Source organism: Watersipora subatra, chromosome 6, assembly GCF_963576615.1.
Source record: "Watersipora subatra chromosome 6, tzWatSuba1.1, whole genome shotgun sequence".
NCBI lineage: Eukaryota > Metazoa > Bryozoa > Gymnolaemata > Cheilostomatida > Watersiporidae > Watersipora > Watersipora subatra.
The window spans coordinates 27925864-27948859 of NC_088713.1; the positions used below are offsets into that span (position 1 = coordinate 27925864).

The following is a 22996-nucleotide window of genomic DNA, read 5'->3' on the forward strand; positions in this document are numbered from 1 at the left end:
TATGGGAAATCAGTGTTTTGTCATTCATTGCTACCACTACGACAACTCTGAAACACGGAGAGTTAATGATATATTGTTTCACAGGTGAGTTTAGCGTTTTATTCCTTGCATTAGTAGCACTAGTACAGCAGTAGCTGTTTAGAAGAAGCTTATGGCGCCTTACAGTGCCTCGCATTCCGTGTTCTCAACTCGAGTTGCTGTTCAAAGAACTCGGCCTGGGTTTTTGATGAACTCGAGTTGTCTTACGCAAAACTAACCAAGGTTCGTAAAATAAAAGCAAAGTGAGTAATTGGGGTGTCTCATTTACAGAGCTGCACTTGCGCATATTATATAAAATTTAATAATCGATTAATAATAATAATTTAAATTTATATATACAAATTTAAATTATATATATGGTGATATTTGCGCATATGTACTTATATAAATATAAAGAGACAAAAACAATTGTAGAATGTAAAAAGCAAACTAAAAACAGTCATGTGGGAGCCACTTCTTTTTCAAATGAAAAAAGAGTTATCTTTCTAGAACCTGACAAAAAACTGAATGTACACCGAAAATGAACAAACATAGAAATTATGTCAACAAAATTTACTGATGTTAAAAGAGAATCCCATATTAAAAATATAGCTAGAGAAAATGAAATGATAAGTTGTTTAGTATGGCACCTTACAGTGTCGTTCAATGTTCTCAAGCCGAGTTGTTGAATTCGAATTGCTATTGAAAGAACTCAGTCTAGGTTTTTGATGAACTTGAGTTGTACAACTCGAGTTGCACAACTCGAGTTGCAAACTCGGGACACTCTAATTCACCATTAGCTCTAGTTTTACAGTACATTCATAGTTTAATTTCTATTAGCTAACAGATGCCTATTGATGTACCATTATTAATATAACTAGATTTACAGTTATGCTACCTTAATACCCATATACTGCACCTTACTTTTACAAACTCGAGTTTGTAAATACAACCCCAGTTTTACAACTCGAGTTACACAACTCGAGTTGAGAACACGGAACGCGAGGCACTGTAAGGCGCCATAAGAAGCTTGCTAGTAGCTGGTAGTAGTAGCTTGCTAGCAACTGGTTAGTAGTAGCTTGCTAATAGGTGGTTGGCAGTAGCTTGCTAGTAGTAGCTGGTTAGTATCTTGCTAGTAGCTGGTTAGTAGCTTTTAGTAGTAGCTGGTTATAAGCTTGCTAGTAGCTGATTAGTAGTAGCTTGCTAGCAACTGGTTAGTAGTAGCTTGCTAATAGCTGGTTAGTAGCTTGCTTCTGTTACTACTCACAGCCAGCCTTTAGTGAACTTTTGCCTGATTTTTATTATCTTACACATCACTATCGTTGACTGTTTTAACTAGAATTAATTTGTGCTGCTGGTTGATTCATCTTGGCTTGTTTGGGAGACAAAGCAGGTCAGTATTGGTGCTGCTAAATTCAAATAACAGCAGTCACTGTTCTCATAGATCAGGAGTGCCAGTTACATGAAACAGACTTTGTTAGTAACTGCAATCCTTAATCATTATCACTAGAGCAAGTTTTTTTTAATAAAGTAAACTTCTGTTAGTTGATAAGAATGTTTTAAAACACAAAAAAACATCCTGAACATCAAAGGTACATTGTTCTAAAAGGTTGAAAGTCAATCTTTCAGTCTTTTCTTTGTCAATAAACGTTTCCCCTAATTATAACTGACTATAAGACCACAAATCCTAATCTGTATGTTTTTTAATAATTTGATTACCTAGTTTTCTTATCATCAGGTTTCCTATTAAAGAGAAAGAACGAGAAAGATGGCATACTTGATGGACTGTTTCCAAGCGGCAGGAGATCCCAGCAAAAATGAAATCCTATGTAGTGCCCACTTCAATGAGTCTATGATCGATAAGTCTATGATCGATAAAACTGATAAATCATTATTATTCAGTCTATATTTTAGCACCATTTCCATTTTATTTCCAATTGCACCAAAGGATAACTGTTATTATTTCAGGAAGCTGGAACAACAACCAAGCAGTTCCAGCATATCTTTAAGCGCTTGCTTACAAGATGCAGTGTTACACCAGGAGCTACTGGTAATGTCAGATCTATGGATGAAACTATTGTTACAAGCTTTTACTACCTATGTGCCACCAACTGTTGATAGTGAAGATTATGTTGAAGATGTTATTGACAGACAAACTATGCTTCCAGAAAGAATGCTAAACATTACATGACATTCTGTTCTTGGTAACATTGCTGTATATTTATCTGGTTGGCTTGTCAGAAAACTGCTTAAAAAGTTGTGTTGTGAGCCACGTAGACTCTCCCTAATTCAGTCTAAGGAAGTTAGAAAATAGGATGATATTCATGTTCTATTAAAAGTTAAGAACAATGGTGGCTTGATTTCTCCTTCTGACTCTGTTGTAACAACAGTTACTGTTCTATGCACCGAAAAGTATCTGACGATGGCTACATCAGCAAATCAATGTTTGAAATATCCCAAGATTCTGAAATGTGTAAGAGAAGAGATTGCACGCTATGATGTATTTGAATTAAAGCAACATTGTACTGACACTTCTGTAGGAATTGATAATCATCACTTCTCACTATTAGCTTTAGTGGTTGAAACATACTTTTATTTAAGACAGCACCACTTTGTCAACTTAAGAAACCTAGATTTACATAAAGTGAACATCAGACATAATGCTACAAAAACATAATATTTAGAGGGCAGTGAAATGTTATGTCGCTGTGACATAAATTGTCTATAGCCGGTTTAAGTTAGTATTTATTTTTAAGACTTCTCTATAGATATATATATATATATATATATACATGTATATATATATATAGATATAGATATATTTCTATATATATATATATATATATATATATATATATATATATATATATATATATATATATATATATATATATATATATATATATATATATATATATATATATATATATATATATAGATATATGAATACAAATTGTACAGTTTGCAGGCATGTAGTAGTTCAATTTATTATATAATTTATGTATACTATAACGCTATTAGACAATATATTAGGATCATCAGAGCATCTGGCTTATTAATTTTTTATGCATAGATCATTTATTTTCTGAATCACAAAAAAATTTGATGGTCAAGCATAATGTAATAAAGATTTATAGTTTGCTTTTGGTCTATATCAACGAATATCACATAAATATAACACAAATCAAGAAATATTGAGTGTTGGGACCTACTGGCGCAATAGCTAAAGCTAATCTAGGCTCGAGGTCAATCCAACCATTTTTTGAACAAAACAATGTAGGTTGCAAGACTTTAGTCAAATGTACACAACAGTTTTGGCCAGTTTTCTGCTCTTGGTGATGTAAGCAACTATTGTGATCTCTTAGTTGATAATCAAAAAGTTTTAAAGCTAAAGTTTACTGGGCTGGTAAGGTAAGCAATGCCAATGATATCCTTAAATCCAGTGGAAACATCTGTTGATAAGAAATGCCAATTATATAGAGCCCATATAGAGTTGTCTGCCTAGTGTTGAAACCATGCCAATAGTCATCTACAACAAAAACTTATAGCCTAGAATCTGTAGATCTTTAGCTAGCTTGACTTTGATATATAGGTTGAATGAATATGTAGATCTTTATCTTGACTTTGATAGTAGGTTGATTAAGATTGGAGATGGATAAAAGCACCCACAAGCTCATTGAGATTAAATGCTGTACAATGTTGCTAGGTTACTATAAAAAGGAGCGTGACGATGTAGCATAGACCAAGAACGCGCTCAATATGTTACGCAAATAAATGACCTTAGCCATTTTAGAGGTAGTATAATTCGTTGGGGCTATTCTTATGGGCTACTTTCGGCTACTTCGAACACAGCTCGTTACACACGCATTAATAGCAATACAATGCGTAAATACGATTTGCTTTTTATATTGAGAACTATGGTTATTTATATCCTCCCCGTCCTCAGAGCCGTGTGTTTCACAGTCCCGCGACCAACAGAAGCGTATGCGGGAGCTCGGTCGATTCGAAACAAACAGGCCACGCCTACTATTTTATATAAGTTATAATGGAGAGGCCGCAACATTATTCAACAAAAAACTACTCCTATTAGCAGTCGCTTTAAAATTGATTGTTGTATTATATACTAATTAAAAAAGACAAAATTTGCTACAAGAGACTACAAATATTTTTTTTGTAATAAAGTAAAGTAAATGCATAAGAGTGATATGTTGAGAGCGAGGTAAGAATATTACATTAGAGATCAGTATGTCGATCGGGTTTGTTTGGAATCAAGCGTTTTTGTTTCCGGCTTTTGATCACGGGACTCAGTGAAACTATACGACACTGCCCGTACCTACAGAGCTGTACTTGGTACCCGCAAACCTATCTCATCAAAAACGTGGTCAAGTACAAGGAAGTTTGTTGTTTTTGTTTTATGTAGTCACGCTTCTTTTGTTTTGTACGCCACTGGCGAAACGGCAGGCAATGAAAATGATACGTAATTTGTAAGCACGGTAGTCGTCATTGTGGAATTGTAAGTATAACATCACTAACTCTCATGCACTACCCAACTTGTCACAACAGTAGATGACATTATGAAAATGGTGGATGGAAATGACTCGGTACACGCTGCAGTGTTGGATTTTTCGAAAGCTTTCGATCGAGTACCTCACGGTCTCTTAATTGAAAAGCTGTTATTTATTGGTATTGACTCAGCAGTAGTTAGATGGATAGCACATTTTTTGGCAGACCGAATGCAGAGAGTGGTTGTGGAGGGAGCGACGTCTGGTTCTCTTGCAGTAACTTCTGGTGTTCCTCAGGGTTCCGTGCTGGGGCCCTCTCTTTTTCTAGTTTACATTAATGACATTTGTAGCATTATAAAGACATCGACAATAAGACTTTTTGCGGACGATGCCCTTCTTTATTGCCCGGTTAACAGCTTAGATAGTTCCCAGAAATTCCAGGAAGATTTGTTTTTGTTGGAAAGGTGGGCTGAGCATTGGGGTATGGTGTTTAACACTGATAAGTGTCAAATAGTCAGGTTTGGTAGGAACGGTCTTGATAGTTCTGTGGATTACTTTTTAGGAGGAATAGCGTTAGAGAATGTATCAGCTTTTAAATATCTTGGAGTTGAAATTACTAGTGATTTTAGTTGGGACTTGCAGATTGATTCGGTGACGGCAAAGGCTTCTCAGAGGTTGGGTATGATGAGGCATGTGCTTTTTAAGGCCCCCAGAAAGGTGAAGAGGGTTGCATACCTCACCTTGTGTAGACCTATAATGGAATATGCAGGTGAGGTATGGGACCCTCATTTAGTTAGGCAGATAACATCGTTGGAGAATGTGCAGCGAAGGGCTGTGCGTTTTATTTCAGATTTGAGGGGAAAACAGAGTGTTACGGAAGCAAGGCAGTTTTTGGATCTAGAGCTGTTGGAGGCGAGGCGTAAGAGTGCTCGCATGACATTGATGCTAGAAATTTTAACAGATAGCAAGCACAGTTCTTTTGTTGATAGTTTTAAGCATTTACAAGATACAATTCATGATCATAATACAAGGTCAACAACTAACGGGGAACCCCCCGCCATTGAGTCAAATTCGAGTTTTTATCAATATAGTTTTATGCCCAGGACTTCCCGCAACCTGCGAGGAAAGCCATGAAATTTTATCGAATTTTTGACAGACATTTTGAAGGCCTTCTTTTACCCGCGAGCGGGGTCTAAAGGCTCGAGTTTTACCTAGACCTAGACTAATAACACTTTATATAACTTATTAATTAATGTATATAGAAAACCTAATGTGTATGATTTATTTTTAAGATCACATCAGATTGTTCTCACTGAGAGCCTCTAAAGGCAAAAAAACGTGAGAACTCTTTTTGCCTTTAGTATGAGCTGTTTTGATCTAGTATAAAAGAGTAGTTTTTTGCTAATAGTGCCGGTAGGTTGTAAAAGAAGTACCTCGTTCGGCCTGTAACATTTTAATTGAATTAGAAGATGTTTGAAAGGTGTTTAAGAAATTTTGATAAGCTGTTTTACTTTTTATTATTCTTTTTAACAGGTTTCATATGTACGATATTAAAGCTGAGTTGGCCCAATTGAGGCTATAGCTCTGACTCACAACAATTGATCTTTTTCTTCAACATAATTGTATTGGTGAGGTGGTAATACAGGGTCATATAAGAATATAATAGGAGAGTTAGTCTATCGCATCCATTAGTGAAAGTATATAAGACAGTGTTGTGAGTTAATCAGTTCACTTCACTAACAGACTGTCTGCCAGCAGTTTAAGAATAAGTATTTAAGAAGAGCAATAAGTTAACAGCAGTAAGTTTGTTATTGGTTATTAGTAAACCATTAGCTATGCATAGAATTGAATTATACTATTGGGGAAAGAGAGAGAATCAGAAGTAAAGGTTTTTCTTTCATGAAAAGATTTTCTCTTTTATAACCACAACATAATGACAACGAGTCATCTCACTCTGCTCTACTTTAGATATAAATGATGGGATGAAGTATATACGTAGTCATATCATTTTCAACACAAATGAAGCATTTTATATAGTGCACAATGGGCTCCCAAAGTAAAAATTGTCAATACGGCTTAGGATTTTATGAGTCCAAGTCATTCTCAGCATTCATGAAAATGTAATGTTTTTAGAGTGCGGTTGCTATGATTTGATTTGAGTTTATTTTCATCATAAAAACAGATGCACACAGAGACATAAACTAAATAAATATACATATATGAATAAGCAATCATAATACAATAGGGAGTGATGAAGGCCCACGTGCGCAGTAGCAGGGCTAATCAAGGTGCAGGGACCGAGTTGACAATTTTTTAATATAATAATGTTCACATATTATGACCTAAAACCATCCCAATGAGTTAAGTAGATGCCTCTTTAAAGCAATATTAAAACTTTGAATTTTCAATGTACCTGATCGATATTGGTAAGTCATTCCAAATACTGGACAACTGGTAAGTTACCTGTCGCAGTTACACTCTGCAGCATTGCCCCATGCTTCTAAACAATAAATTAGTTTACTGTTTATTAAACTGTTATAAAGCAATGCCAAAATGTCAGTTGGAAAAATTTCTGAGGCTTTGAAAATTATAACCATGTTTTTATGCAGTTGACTTCTCAAATAATCAATATGAGAAGACCAGTTTAATGAGTTGTCAATAACTACTCCTAAGAATTTCACATTTGTAACTTTATTTATTGGCTTTTCGTTGAATTTATTTTGATTATTATAACATTTGTTTTATCAATGTTAAGGGTTAGTTTGTTTGCAGGACACCAATTTTGAACTTTATCTAAAGCTGAATTGATTTCGTGGATATTATCATTTAATTTCTTGTTAGTAAAAAACAGATTTGTATCATCAGCAAACAAAATAGTAGAGAAGGGTTTCGAATAATAAATAGAGAAGGAACAATGTAGGGCCAAGGATAGAACCTTGTGGAACCCCACATTCAATTTGTTGTGATTCTGATAGAGTAGATTTATTTAAATATACTGACTGAGTTCTATCAGAAAGGTAACTTTTAAGTAGTTTGACAGTGCTACATTAAAAATTATAAGCTGTGAGTTTTAAAAGCAAAATAGAGTGATTTATGGTGTCGAAAGCCTTCGAGAAGTCAATAAAAATACCTAGGACAATGTTTTTTTCCATTTAAAGCAGAAAAGACTGATTTAAAAAATCGGTTAGAGCATTATGTGTGCCTTTCCCTTTTTGAAACCCATATTGATGTTTGATTATAATGCTGTGTGTTTCCAAATGGTTCAGCACCTGAGCGCTCATAACTTTCTCAAAAACTTTCGAAAAAGCTGGTTGAGTTGATATAGGTCTATAATTGCTAGACACCATTTCTGATCATTTTTTAAATAACGTTAGTACCTTTGTAATTTTCATGTTAGTAGGAACAGTGCCAATGTTAGTTCCCATGCTTATTATACAGGTTAAGGGTAATGTAAGGTAGGGTGCACACATTTTAACAAGCTTAGCGGGAATCGAATTCAATCCTGCAGCTTTCTTTTCATTTAGACCAGTTAAAGTGTTATTAACAAAACTTTCATCCACATGAAATAATTTAAATTCCGGAAAGCTTTTAGACCTAATTGAATGTAAGTCGAGTTGGCTTTCAGGAAAAGCTTTAGCAAGCTGAGGTCCTATCCAGGTAAAATAGTTGTTAAATTTATTTGCTATCTGTAGTTGGTTTGTTATGATTTCATCATTGCTATCTGAAAGCAACTTAACAATTTTGTTGTCTTCGATAGTTTTTATTCCACTTGCTTTCTTAACCACTTTCCATATCTCAGCAGAGTTGGAAGATTCAGCTATTAGCTTTTCATAAAACATACATTTAGCTTTTTTAATGAGTGGACTGGCCTTATTTTTTTGAACACTTAAGCTTTGGACTAAAAGGAAACGAAATGTATTTCTTGAAAAGTAAATCATTTTTCTCATCTCAGTTTTAATATTCCCTGTAAACCATCCTTTCATCATATAATTATTAACACAGCTTTTTTGTTTCTGATTCTTGAAAGGAGCAATTTTATCAAAAACCTTCAGTAATAATTTGGCAAAATTATCATGCTTCATTCACATTTCTTGCATCATATACAGGGTTCCATTTTACATTTTTATATATACTTTCTAGATTATATGAATTTGTATTTTTGAAACATCGCTTTGATATTTTGGGAGTTACCTTACAGTTTTTGTCTTGAAAGATTGCAAAAATTGGAAAGGGATCGGAGGTGTCTTTAGTAATAGTACCACACACTATATCATTTGATTCAAAGTTAACGAGAATGTGATCAATACATGTCTTAAGAGTAGAGGTAACTCGAGTTGGAATATCTATTAAATTTCTAAAATTGTACTGGAAAAATATAAATGTAACTAGAACTTCCCTCAATGCATTGATGTTGTTTTGCATTCACTATATCAGTAAACTCATAAAACCATTTGTTTTGTACTTGAATTAACTATTTCGAATGTGACCAGTAAATATTTGCTACAAATTGATACTGATAATGACTAAATAATGTTGATTATAACACATGACTTTTTAGGATGCAGTTGGTTTCAGCATATATTTGAACATATTCTTTTCAAAAATGGGGGCATGCTTTTTTTGTTTAGTAGCTAGTTTCCGGTGTGGGTAGCAACTGCAAACTTAGCTGATACAAAAGCTGCGATGAAATAAGTTAACTCGTCGACCTACATTAATTACTGTAGACCGGCAGAATCTTTGTCAGTACTCAGATGTTTACACAGCATTTAGAGGAAGCTAATATGACAAGTTTTTCATTTCCCTTATTTGAGGCGTCTGAGACATTCATAATAATGTATCTGTAGCTGGATTAAAAATTTTATTCTAGCCAACATGAGCAAATAAAATTATAAAATATACGCCAATAGAGCCGCGTAGGACTAGACTTTTATCGCAATAGCCGCTGTGAATACACGAGATAGAGACAGGTTGTATCACTCGTTACCTCATTTTAGACAAGTCTTGGCATGGTTTTTTGGCCTGGGCGTTTTTACCGCAATAAATCTTTTTCGATTTTAATCTTAAAGTATCTTGACAAGGAGATCGCCTAACACAACAAACAACATATCAACTGATAGACAAAAAAATTCTCTCTTTTGAAATCAACTAAAATTTGAGCCTATCACATCTTTAAGGTGATCTTAGCATTAGTTGCTAGAAAACTCGTTAACCAAGCTGAAGGCACTTCAGAGATTCGCCGATTGAAGCTAAACTGTACATCAAACTCTAGCGAAAAGCTGACTTTATCATTGGTCGAGCCACTGTTACAATTGCTATCATTGGTCGAGTCATTTTTGCAATTGTTTCTGCTAAATTAAAACCTTGCATCAAAATTTAATTGTAAAAAGTGACTACATTTTTCCAACTTAGACAATTGTTGAGTGATTCACATTGTTAATCCTGTATCATGTCATCGTCTGATTTTTTGCAGGTGTGGCTCGCTCCACCAGTCCTGATCTCACTATGCTGCTGAACACCATTTCAATCGGATTAATTCTTTGTGTTTGCTGTGTTCTACCCAGCTTTGCAAATGTCATTCCGTGCACCACAGAGTCCTCTGTAAGTTCTAAGCCAGTAACCATTCCCTAACCATTTTGGAAACTTTAAAATTGGCAATAATTTGACATAAGCTAGCAGTCAGCAATCCTTGAATATGATTGGCTGATTCTATTTTGTTGTTATGTATATCACCATGATCTTTGGTAGCTTAAAAATTGAAATCAACAGGATTCACTATCTGATAGCCTCAGCTCTTGCAGTGAAACTTTAATACTTCTGATGTGGCTGCAAATTTTCTTCTTCAAATTACCCAAAGCAGTTCCAAAGCTCTCTTCTTCTGTTATTCAATCATATTCTCTCTTACCCTTTTGCTAGCCAACCACGACTTCTTACCCTTTTGTCAGGCAATCATTCTCTGTGGTACCCTTCTGTTAGCCAATCATAACCTGTCTTACCCTTCTGTTAGCCAATCATAATCTCTCTTACCCTTCTGTTGGCCAATCATAACCTCTCTTACCCTTCCGTTAGCAAATCATAGCCCTTCTCAATTTGCTGTTAGCCAATCATAACCTCTCTTACCTTTCCTGTTAGCCCATCATCACCCTTCTTACTTTGCTGTTAGCCAATCACAAGCTGTCTTTCGCTTTCTTGCCCCTGACAACTTAAAACAGTTTAGTAGGAAACATTATATTGTTGAGCAGGATTTGAGCAGATCTCAGGATTTACACTGTCTGTTTATATGTAGCAATGGTTAGCTATGGCACTGTTTTTTTTCTTTGTGTACTTAGATCAAATAATCATACCAACAGTTGCGGGTAGATGTCTTCTGCTTGGCTACAATTTGTTAATGACAGTCTTTGATTTTTTTAGAAGACCATTTCATGCCTGGTTTCAGAAGACAAAGGTATGTTTTTAGTTCTATACAATCATAAAAGGTCTCGAATTTTATAATTCTTGTTGTTTCACGTTTAGTACAGTCAAACCTCAAGAAACTTATGTGTCTTAGAGACAGGTCTATATATATATTTCTCAATGTTGGTCAACCGCCGTTGTATATGTCAATCTATAGCTATTAAAATCTTGGAATAAAGAAACCGTAAAGCAAAAGATTTGATCTACAATGTAGGAACCTCCCATTAGCCAGTTCGACACCTTACTAACTAAACCACACGAGCTTGATAGATTTGTTAGGTAATAGATGTCACTATCTGAGAGCAAATAGGCACGAGAAGCATCATTGAGAAGCGGTAGCTCTTATTAGTAAGATTACTCAAATTATCCATTGGTAATGTGCCAGGCTAATAACACATGGCAGGCAACTCTCATTACCTCTCATTGTTTATAAGCTGATTTTTAATACACGGGCAACACCGGGAGGCACAGCTACTACATATATACATGTATATAGAAGCGTAAAATCCGAGCAGAGTACTCAATGTTAAAATCAGTAAAACAGACTATAACTTTAGATAAAACTCTTCATTATTTATAGTTTCATGCTTGCAGTCAATGTACCGTTCAAAGCTCTCAGCAAGCGTGAAACTATCAGTAATAAAATGCGTTATCTAAAGTAATAGTCTGTTTTACCGATTATATATATATATATATATACTGTATTGTATATAAAGTTTTGTATACATTATATTAGAGCTGCACAACGATTAAAAAAATTAATCACGATTAATAACTGGTCTAAACCAGTTAATCTTCGATTAATCTTAGAATTAATCTCGCAAAAACCGGCATATTCGAAAACAAATAATACAACTACATACAAGTTAATTATATTTGAGACAATTATTGTTAACAGAAGTACATGTTATTTTCAATGTATATAAGTTACAATGTGTTAGTTATGAATATGAAAGTAGTCCATGAAAGTCTATAATTACGCCGGCCAAAAGTTAAGGCAGCATAGTTTATTTGTATTATCCCAATGAAGAAATGCCCTCTTCCTACATACAATATTGCCAGCTTTAAAAAATAGCCGCTCACAGGGGACAGTATTGGCTGTAGTCAATAGTAGTAGTTATTGTCTGCGACAGCCGGTGATAAATTCTGAGCGGTATGATTAGAGTTAGTTTAATGATGTTTAATGATGATATGCTGTGATGGTAGGCAAATTCTTCTTGGCATATATTGCACTTCACATTCTTGTTTATGCTTCCAACATCGTCTGAAAATGCTTCAGCTAGTACGGAGGAAATTATTCTGCTTTTATGTTCCAATAAAGTGTCGATCTTAAACTACTATTATTCTAAAGCTGAAATATGATTGTGATTTTTAAAAAATCAAATTACTTGTATAGTTTACATAAAAATGTTTTTAAAATATAAACAAAAAATAGACTGTAAAATATTAAATAATACTAAAATCGCTTTTGCTGCTATTATCTAGAAACATGTTCAAATAACTAACAACACGGCTGCTTACAACTAGATAACTAGATCGACAGGCTTATTTTGTTGCATAAACAAGTTTTATGTTAGTGACTCACTTAGTGTTTTTATAGTTGAGTGCAAAATAATTGTGGTTGGATTTAATTGGTAAGAAAGTGTTGCTTGTCATAAATTAAATGGTAGTAACCTGCTATGTTAATGTTATATTTTGGCAGACGCTAGGCCACGAATTTATTTCTGATAAATTCGTGGCCATACGAATTTATCAGAAATAAGTTCTGATAAATTTTTATAGTTCATACTCGCGTATAATTACTCTTATATATATTTTGAATATTGTGTCTGTTTTTATTATGTGTTTTAATTGCATATAATTACTCTATATATTTTACATATTGTGCCTGTCTTTATTATGTGTATTATCGCTAATACTTCGTTAGTTTGGCCGTAATTAAGCCAACGTGTTAGCGACTCTATAAATCATTTATTCTTATACGGTTTCCTACCTGGTTCCATTAAACGGTCCGGGGAAAATATATGTACTGTATATGGGAGCACTCTCCTTAAGAGAGCAGAGTAGTCGCAGTTCCACAACTAATTTCCTTCTGAATAAAACAAACGAAAAACCGTACTCACCTCTCTTACAATTTATGCAACTAAGTTGAGGACGTTCATGATTCTGATCTGGGTATTATGGTATGTATTTGATTTACAGTGCAGATACGTTTTTCCATAATTAACTGCATTAGTTAATTCTTTTGTTTAACAACTGACCGCTTTCATTAAATACTTCAGCTAATGTTTTTGTACTTCCTTGACACTTGTTAATATTTTTTTCTTTTTTTGTGTTTACTGCAGCTTGAGAATAAACAACCTACTCCGATTACGAAAACTAGAGACAAGTAGTAATATTCATCAAGGCAGAAATATTGGCAGAGAAGCAACCAGTCAACTTAGACCCCTTCATCGACAACAACTCCTTGATATCGCTGCAGCAAACATGATTAAATTATATATTTTATTTCATGTATAGATATATTATAATTTGTTACAAACTTGAGTGTACAAACAAAATACTTCAAATACAAATAAAATTTTACAAACGATGAATGGAGTAAATAAAAACAGTTTAGTCATTATGGCGGTTATCTAGCAATAAAATTAAACTGGTACTCTTGATAAGTGAATACTAGCGTGTAATGGTGCTCTCTGACTAGTTATTTTGGTAATAGCAGCTTTGTCACTGTCTTGGGTAGATGTTAAAAGCGATTCTCTTGCTACTACATGGCTGGTAAGGAAGTTATCATCAGAAATCTCCTTGTGGCTTACTATTGTAAAGTTCTGCCGGCTGGCCAAAGATTTGTGCTCGTAAAGGCATTTTTGTTTCTTTTTTAAAACATATACTGTATATTCTCCTCGTTAGCAGCTGCGGCCACTTCTATCTCAATTTCAAGACCTCCCTGAATGATTGGTGATCTTCTAAGAATGACATTGTTCATTCAATTGTTTGTTCTTCCGTGTATGATGAAAAATCTCTCTCACACTAAACCAAATAATGAAGCGGTAAGGATGGAAAAAATAAATATTGCGTTTTACCAAAGAACCAAAGTAAAATTCAACTCATTTAGTAAATCTGAAAAACTCATTACTTACCACAAATTGTTGGTTCATCAAAGGCCTCCAAATCTATGAATATTCGTGAAAACCTCTGAACGCGGCAAAGAATTTATAGCTTAGCACGATCCACCCGTAGTTGTAAGCTAAATAGAAAACCAAACGCGCAATGCGCGCAGCCGTGCATGCGTAAGGTTTACTCTATTGGTAGACATAATAGAGTTAACTTTTCCTAGAGAGTGGCAGTTTTCAGCCGCGAATAAACTCATCCGCGAATATGCATGAAAAGACAATTTTCGCGAAATATAACTCAGCGAATAAATTCATCCTGTAGGGTAGCCTAGTGTGTTTGCGCCTGAAGATGTGTTTGCATCCCTTATACATGTATATAGGGATTCATGATTAGGGTCGGTCCTGGACAGTCGGTCCTAGACAATTGACCTTACGGTGATTTGTCTAACGTTTGGTGATTGGTCTAACATCTAATGATTAGTGATATCGTATAGCTGTAGCTACAGCTATACGATATCGTTGCCATATGTGCTATATGACACATTGCCAATGGCTAATTTGAGCAGTCCAGTGTTCGTATTGCTAAACCTACCCTTTGTTAAACCCAATGCTAAGCCTCCCTTTCACAAGTTTCTCACCCTGTAAAAGGAATCAACCGATACATATTTTTCTGTGATACATATTTTCATTGATAAACTTGACTTGCTACTAGACAGGCAGTGAACGACTACAGGCAGCGAACGACTACAGGCAGCGAACGACTACAGGCAGCGAACGACTACAGACGATGACAAACTTTGAGATTTATATAGATACAGCAAGGTAGTCGAATGGTGCAGATGATCGGGTGTCCGGCTACTATATACCATTCTATATATGGCCGGACATCAGAGTTTGATTTCCGAGTGATGCTTTTTATCTTAACTTCCAAGTGTGGCTTTGGGCAGATGAATAGAAGGTTTGATTGAAGGTATAAAGTAGTTATGAAGTTAATAAAATTGTTAATAAGTTAATAGTTAATAAATTGTTTTAACAGTTGCTTTGCGTTGTACAAAACAGTCTGCGGCTATTTCAAGTCTTTCTGGTTTGTGTTGTACAACTCGCGTGTGGATATGTACAATGTATGGATGTATTGTATGTACATTGCATTGATTGCATTGTACAGTGCGCTAGTTGCTAGTAAATTAGTTGTTGGAAACTCCAGGTGAATGAGCTTAGACTGCAATTTTGGCTAATTAGCCGCCGAAAATCACTAAAAGGTGCTGGTCTGGTCACCCCATCTGTGTATCCTTTTCAACTTAAAACAGATAAGTTTCACCCTGCAAATGACAAATTTGTTTTGGGAGTTATCAGCTCTTACAATTCAATATTTTTCTCATACAACTAATACATTAGCCCTCTAACTGGCTTTAAAAATTGTTTTAGCAGTCACTGCAACTCTGCGTTGTAAAAACATGGCTATATTTTTTATATGCCCACCTCAGAATCCTCATCCAGTATCAACATACTGGTATAGAGTTAATAGCGCTCTGGGTTAAATAATGACCAGGAAAACTACAGGAGTAGCAATTTGGCTAGCTGCCATATCTGGAATGTTTTGCTTGGCAGTGAGTAGTATAAATAGAGTGCCATGTGACCTCTTCAATCACTGTCAACGTGGAGTATTAGTAATTAGTTTGACAGGTGAGACAAGCCGCATATTCGGAGTACGTAATCATAGAAAGGCATTTCTAAATATGCTTGTTTTTAAACTACATGGCTACGAGCACTTTTAAGGAACAAAAACCTTTGCGTGTATTCGGTAAAATCAGACTGTTCAACTTTTTTTAGTTCTGCCTCTTCCACATGCTAACAATATTAGACAACTTGTGTTTAAATCACAAATCTACGAACACTCGTAGTAAATGTCTCAACAAGCTTATAATGATAAAATGTTTAAGAAGTAATGCAGAGAATATTTTCTATAACATTTGCTATCATAAAAACCGTGTTCGTTCGTCTATCTGGAGCCACTATTTGAGGTTTGGAAAAAGATTGCTCTTAACAGGATTTGAACTCACGACTGTCAGCTTGGTAGACTGACAATACACCACCTGCACTAATCTTACTCCTTGCTGTTTATTGGAGTACTTACGCAGTTAGTTATTACACCGGAGGGTCTCTAAGTGTGTGTGTGACTGCCAGGGTGCTAGTGTTATTATAAATACATGATTCCTACTGACCATTTTTATTTTACCATCCTGTGTAGGCATATCCATAATGTATTATTTATGATTTGTTATCCTTTAATGTTTTAACGTTTAGTGAACCCTGTATTATTGCCATGCATTGTCTCTCTGCGTTATAGTAATTAGCTCTGGTCACTATGTTTTTGTCTAATTGTAAAGGAAACTGCCGTGTCTCCTTAACTGCTCTACAAGAATCAAAACCACCGAGTGCAAGGCAATAAGATAAATATGTATTGATCAAGAATGTATATGAACACGTGATTCAATGTGGATGCATACGAAGTACAACATGCAAGAGACTGCCAGCGATTCAGCCTCCTCATATATCATCTTGTCTCATACGGGCTCCATCAGTCTTTCAGTCTTCTGTCAGCGTCGGAAACTGTCACTCGGTCGACCGAACTTTCATCGACCACCGTGTCTCCCATCGAGCTGGTGCCCAGTCGTGTCGTCGATCCTTGGGTTGTCGAGGCAGCCGGCTCTTTTTAACTTCACCTTAAAGAGCCTATTCGAGTTTATACATGGAGACAAAAAGATGAAAGTTTAGGTTAGAACTTTTTATATCCTTTCATTTGGGCTTTGTAATTATTACTTATAAGTATTTTCATAGAGTAGTCTACTTGATAAGCCAGTTGGCAGCAGTTCAGTTATAATTGTCATATAGCCTCATACTGCCTATGTATGGAACAATCTAGAACAATGGTAGCCTATATGTATTAAACAGTCTAGAACAATGGCATATATACAGAACAATCTAGAACAATAGCATATGTATAGAACAATCTAGAGCAATGACATATATAGAACAATCTAGAACAATGGTATATGTACAGAACAATCTAGAACAATAGCATATGTATAGAACAATCTAGAACAATAGCGTATGTATAGGACATTCTAGAACAATGGTATATGTACAAAACAATCTAGAACAGTGGTATATGTACAAAACAATCTAGAACAATAGCATATGTGCAGAACAATTTAGAACAATCTAGAACAATAGCATATGTATAGAACATTCTAGATCAATGGTATATGTACAAAACAATCTAGAACAATGGCATATGTACAGAAAAATCTAGAACAATGGTACATGTACAGGTGTTGCCTACTAGTTGTCCTACTACTGTCTCCAATCTAACTAATTGTCAATATGTCACCAATAGGTGTAGCAGGATATTTTAGTACTTTGTATGCTGCAAAGTTTCCTAACAACATAGAAACATCGATTTAACCCGAAACAAAACAATGATGCATATGTTATTAAAAAATAAAACATCTATTCTAGCCATGTGCCACTATTACCACTGTTACCACGGTTACCACTGATGCCGTAAGCCAATGATGAATTTTCTTTAGTAATACGTTAATGTTCTTAAGGTTTAACTGTTTTTATTTCACCCCAAAGCTCTTAGTACAACCCTTGCTGGCGGGAGGTGATGCTTTAGTGGTTAGGTAAGATTCTTTTTTAACTAAACAATCACTATGTTTCCATGATGCGCAGTGCTTCGGAGTTGCGCTATCTCCGAATCATGGAAACGGCGTCTTCGCACTGAAATCACTGCGCACTGATCAGTGCGAAGCTAGTGCAAATTCGCAGCAAGGAAACAGCGACTGCGCAGTGGTTGCGCATAGCTCTCATGCCATGGAGACGGATTCTTCGAGGGCCATAAACTAGTACAAAGGTTGTCCTGCTAATCTTGTTTTTTTACTATTCTTCCGATCTTCTTTCACCTAAATTTAATTATGGTCTGCATTCACGAGGATGATGAGGTGATTACTTTCCTGGACTTTGTGTTATCGATGCCAACACTTTTCGAAAAAATAGATGGCAAGTCCTAAATAAACGTTTAAATAATATATTACTTAAAATACTTATTAAAAATACATTACTATGTAAAAAGTGTGTTAAGGTTTGTAAAACCTTGTGAATGTGTATTGTAAATGAAAGTATGATGACGACAGAATCATAAGAAGACCGTTTATGACGTTCGGTATCCGTGATCGATTCTATTTCTCCATCAGGCGATTCGATTTATACAATTTCTCCTCTCTGGCTAATTTGTAGTATTTGCTGAAAACCACTGCGCAGCATGGAAACGTACAATCCCCTCGACATCGGAGGGGGCTGCTTCGCAGTACTGCGCACCATGGAAACATAGCAAATGATGTAACCTTGGCAGGCAGGCACCTGCTGATGATGTCATACTGGTTAGCATTCTTATCAGCAAGTGCTTAGCAACCATGTTTCTTATGATAATGAGCTTATGATAAAGTGACAACCTACTATGGTTAGGCAATTTTGTCAATGGTTTGTAGAAGTTGTATGTTTGGAAGATCATTTTTATGAGAATGTTTTTCCTTCAAGTATATCGCTAATTGAAGTCATTATTCCTTTGTTTACATAACTAATTGGAGTTGTTTTTTCTTCAAATCTCTAATAGGCTTCATTCTTTTGAAGACATCCTTGATTGAAGTCATCGCTCTTTTAAGTATATCTCTAATTGGAGCCGTTATTCCTTTAAATATACATCTAATTGGAGTGCTTTGATTACATCACAAATTATTATAAATTTGGAAATTATAGGAGATAAAAGGGCATTTGTACCAAACTATTTTTGATGGTTTCCTTGTAAAAATGTGTGATATCACTGTTCTATCTATTGTTGTCTCGTTACAAACAAGCTACTTATAACAAACTCATGCTAGTCCTTCTATATCAAATCATCTTTTTACTCTTATAATCGTTGACTATCATTTCATAGTTTTTAGTGAATACGAAATCGGTTCCAGAGTGAACGATTGAATGCAAGCTCAAGAAACAGTTTTATAAATTCTCTCAAGGTCTGGTTTCACTGTTGTTGTCCTGTGTCCTTTCATTGTTTGGTGAACTCATCAGTCTGCCTGCTTTGCAGATAAATGCTCTGATCAAAGTAATATCAGAATAGAAAGGAGCGTATTCTCTCAAGTCATCAATCACACTGGCCTTGTGTTCAAGAGCCCTGGTAATGACTTCAACAGCTTGACAATCTCATGGAACGCTCCATCCGCTCAAGGTAGGCTTCAAGGTGCCCAGGTAGCCTCTTCAGGCAAATAGTCAGGCTGAAGAGAGTTTACTATTGGTTGATTTATGCCATGAATCGAGACCTACTGGTCTAGCATGCCTGAACTGCAAACAACAGGATGAGGTTTAATATCCATGAAAGGACCTTGGTGGAGACAGGAATAACATCTACCCTTATAAGACATGCACAACTGGGCCTGTCTTTTGTGGAAGTCTCTTTTCCAATCATTTTTATTGTGACCAAATTTTATCAACTTTACGGTTGAAACAATGGTGAGAGAAAAATATCTATACTTTCTAACAAAGTATTGTAAAATTTGACAAGTTTTAATTATTTGAATCTGCTAAAAAAGTGAAACATCATAAATTTTAATTTTTTTGTCAGATGACTTGATCCTTCATATGATTGAATTTGAAACACCAACAGAGAACATTACTGACCTTTGAGAACAGTTATTTCATGTCATACCCATTTATATTAGTATTGTGTAGAAGGTCATAAGGTCATGTCAGTATTGTGTCAAAGGTCATAAGGTCGCATATCATTTTAGTATTGTGTAGAAGGCCGGAAGAGGATCTCGCAATTGTCTCCATAGCTAACATTATAAGATAGGATCTCACCCTGCATTATTATTATTAGTATAGCTGTATTTATCCTCTTTCAGACTTGTATGATGCAGAAGGGTATATGCTGAAAATCTATCGTTACTTGGATGGCAGGGTAAGTACAGGTGCCAATATTAGTAAAATTATCCCTCATTGGTCTTAATTAAAGACTTGTTTGTAATTTGCTATTGGTCACTTGAAATCAGTTCCTCTGTCAATTGATCACTTTAAATTGGTTCCTCTGTCACTTGCTCACTTCAAATTGGTTCCTCTGTCAATTGTTACGTACGTTGGTGGTTTCTATCCTAAGGTATTAGCCAGCGCAGGCATTTATAAATCACTCAGATCATGCCATGCAATACCACCTTTATTTTGTCCATTCAGCCATTAGAGTTGACACTATACTAAATAAAGTTAATTTTGACTAGCTAGGTCTCCATTTTGTAATAATTGTTACTGTAGTCAAATATAACACAGCATACTATTGACTAATAAAGTGCACTGCCATTTTTGTACGATGATAACAGCCTATTTACATATGGATGGAAATATTCTCACTTTTAGCTCTTACGAAGGTCACTGGTATAAATTACAATATTTTTGTTGATACCAGTTACTGGCACTCTGTTAATATCTGGAGTTGCTGACTTTGTCTATTTTTAGCTCTGCTGTTCATTTCACGATTGTTTTGCCCTAGGAAGTTTAAGTTCTGGTATGTCCGGTGTTTCTGGTATGTCCGGTGTTTCTGATATGATTAATGTTTCAGTACCTGTCTTACGGTTTATTCGCCTTGCAGTAATAGACATTATGGAAGCGGCTATTGAATCTACTTTACTACAATGGACCCCTGGGTTACATCGTACCTGTCTTACGGTTTATTCGCCTTGCGATGTAGAACAAATAAGGCCATGAAAATGTCGTAACAAGAGGTTTAATGTCGTAACAGTGAATATTACGGCATTAAACCACTCGCTACGGCACTTTCCTCGCCACACAACATAACAAAAATGTTTCACAGTTTGCACCGCGTACGTTGGAGTTGTGAAGATGCCGCTGTGCTATTTGCTGAAATCCCTCCCACAACACCTGAAAGAGTTGCGATGCTCTCTCTCTCATTTCAGTATTAATCGTGTTTCGTAAAGGCTTGATTGTGCGTGATTGAAATGATATCGAATTTATTGTAATATTTAATATATTATTTACTACAAACTTTAAGTTACTAAGGTTAATATACTATTTTGTTGCTAATTTTTACGATGTAAATTTTATATACAGTAAATGTGTATAAAATTTTGATGCTTTTTTACTGGATGGCTGTGTTCGCATAAGATTATTACTATGGGCGTCTATACCCCTCTATATGACATTTTTGCCTTATGATCCCAACACCAGAACTAATTAATATCTTATGATGAGGCCCTCTGTATTTTTGTTTTGATCAGAATGACCGTCAGACACCGGGTTGCATTGTCGACCAACTTACTTATTTTACAGAGCCTTGAGTTGTGTCGGGTGCTCAATGTGACCAGTAATGAGAGCAGCGTCAGTGTCTCGGATGCTGCTGTTACTTTCAACTATACTATCGAAGAAATTGCATCCGGTGATGATGTTCTCTATAGCTACGAGATCTACACACTTCCCTTGACGTCTCCGGAACCTTCTAGGTTTTCTAGTAATTACACTCAGTCATTGTCAACCGTAACAGGTAAATATAGCTCAGCGTCCGCAGATGATTTGCAGAATCATCTGGGATATAGTGGGAACCAGCCTTTACTCTGTTGGTAACCAGCAGATAAATCCAATAAAACATGTTTATTAGGTATAAAATATGTTTTGTTTTCAGGCAAATGCACGGTTATCGTAGCCTCAGAACATTAAACTGTTAAAACGATCTCGCGGCCATGACTTGTGCTGATGCATCGAATGAATTTATCCTTTGTCGAGAGGTTTACCCAACTCCAGTACCATAGCATAGTCTAATCAAGGCAAAATGTGCCCTAAACCTCCTCAGATTTTGAGGGGGACTCAAATTGAGTTTGAAGGTTTCGTGTATGCCAAATTCTGCATCTCCTACGAGTAGAGAATCTAAAGGCACCTTAAGTTATCTTAAGTTGTAAGACTATCCTGTACTATGCTATTTATGCATATTTCAAGTCATATATATGTGTACGACTTGAAACGAGTGAATGAAAATGTGTGTGGTGAAATATGAAAATTATATGCATATGAAATTATATGTTCAGAATTTAGCCCTTATAGCAATTAAAAACATATTTTCACAGTTGTTTAGTTTAGATATTTGAAATGAGAACCAAATGAGGGTTAATTTAATTTATAATTTATGGTTGTTGACTAAATTCACCACAGGGGTCCTTTAGTGGGATATTGCCGAGGATGAGGCCGGGCCGGGCCGCAGTCTACACACACAAAAAAACAACAAAGGTCCACGTAGCTATGAGAAAAAAACAAAAGTATCCACCCAAGTATCTCACCAATCTGATGAGCAGCACACACAAAAACCAAACCAATCGACAGATCTACCCATCATGTCAAAATATTCCAAGTTTCAAGTCATGTCTTGCATAACTCACCTTATGGTTTCTCAAAACTTGTCCCAAAGTCCCTATTAATTTGAGACTGTCCAATATATGTTTTAGAAATGGTCGCCGCTAGCCTAGCCTAATATCCTGATTCAACATCTTAGTAACTATCGGGGCATTGCTGAGTGCTCCCGATCTTTTTGAGTCTCTCTTTTAGCAATGCCCCGATAGTTCGTGAGATGTTGAATCAGCACGTTAGGCTAGGCTAGCGGCGACCATTTCTAAAACAGTTATCGGACAGTCTCAAATTGATAGGGACTTTAGGACAAGTTTTGAGAAACCATAACGTGAGTTGTGCAAGACATGATTTGAAACTTGGAATATTCTGACATGATGGATGGCTCTGTCGATTGGTTTAGTTTTTGTGTGTGCTGCTCATTGGATTGGTGAGATATTTGGGTGGATACTTTTG

At 35.6% G+C, this 22996-nt stretch overlaps 1 protein-coding gene across 1 annotated transcript in view; it reads left to right on the forward strand.

Annotated features, from left to right (window-relative positions):
• Positions 1-4437: 4437 nt before the first annotated feature.
• Positions 4438-22996, forward strand: part of LOC137398181 (uncharacterized) — a 63414-nt gene continuing 44855 nt past the window's right edge. The window contains exons 1-6 of the mRNA XM_068084287.1: positions 4438-4531; positions 9991-10118; positions 10929-10962; positions 19230-19370; positions 20044-20099; positions 21479-21689. Of these exons, the coding sequence (XP_067940388.1) occupies positions 10023-10118; positions 10929-10962; positions 19230-19370; positions 20044-20099; positions 21479-21689 (538 nt within the window). The 5' untranslated portion in view covers positions 4438-4531; positions 9991-10022. The remainder of the gene's footprint in view (positions 4532-9990; positions 10119-10928; positions 10963-19229; positions 19371-20043; positions 20100-21478; positions 21690-22996) is intronic.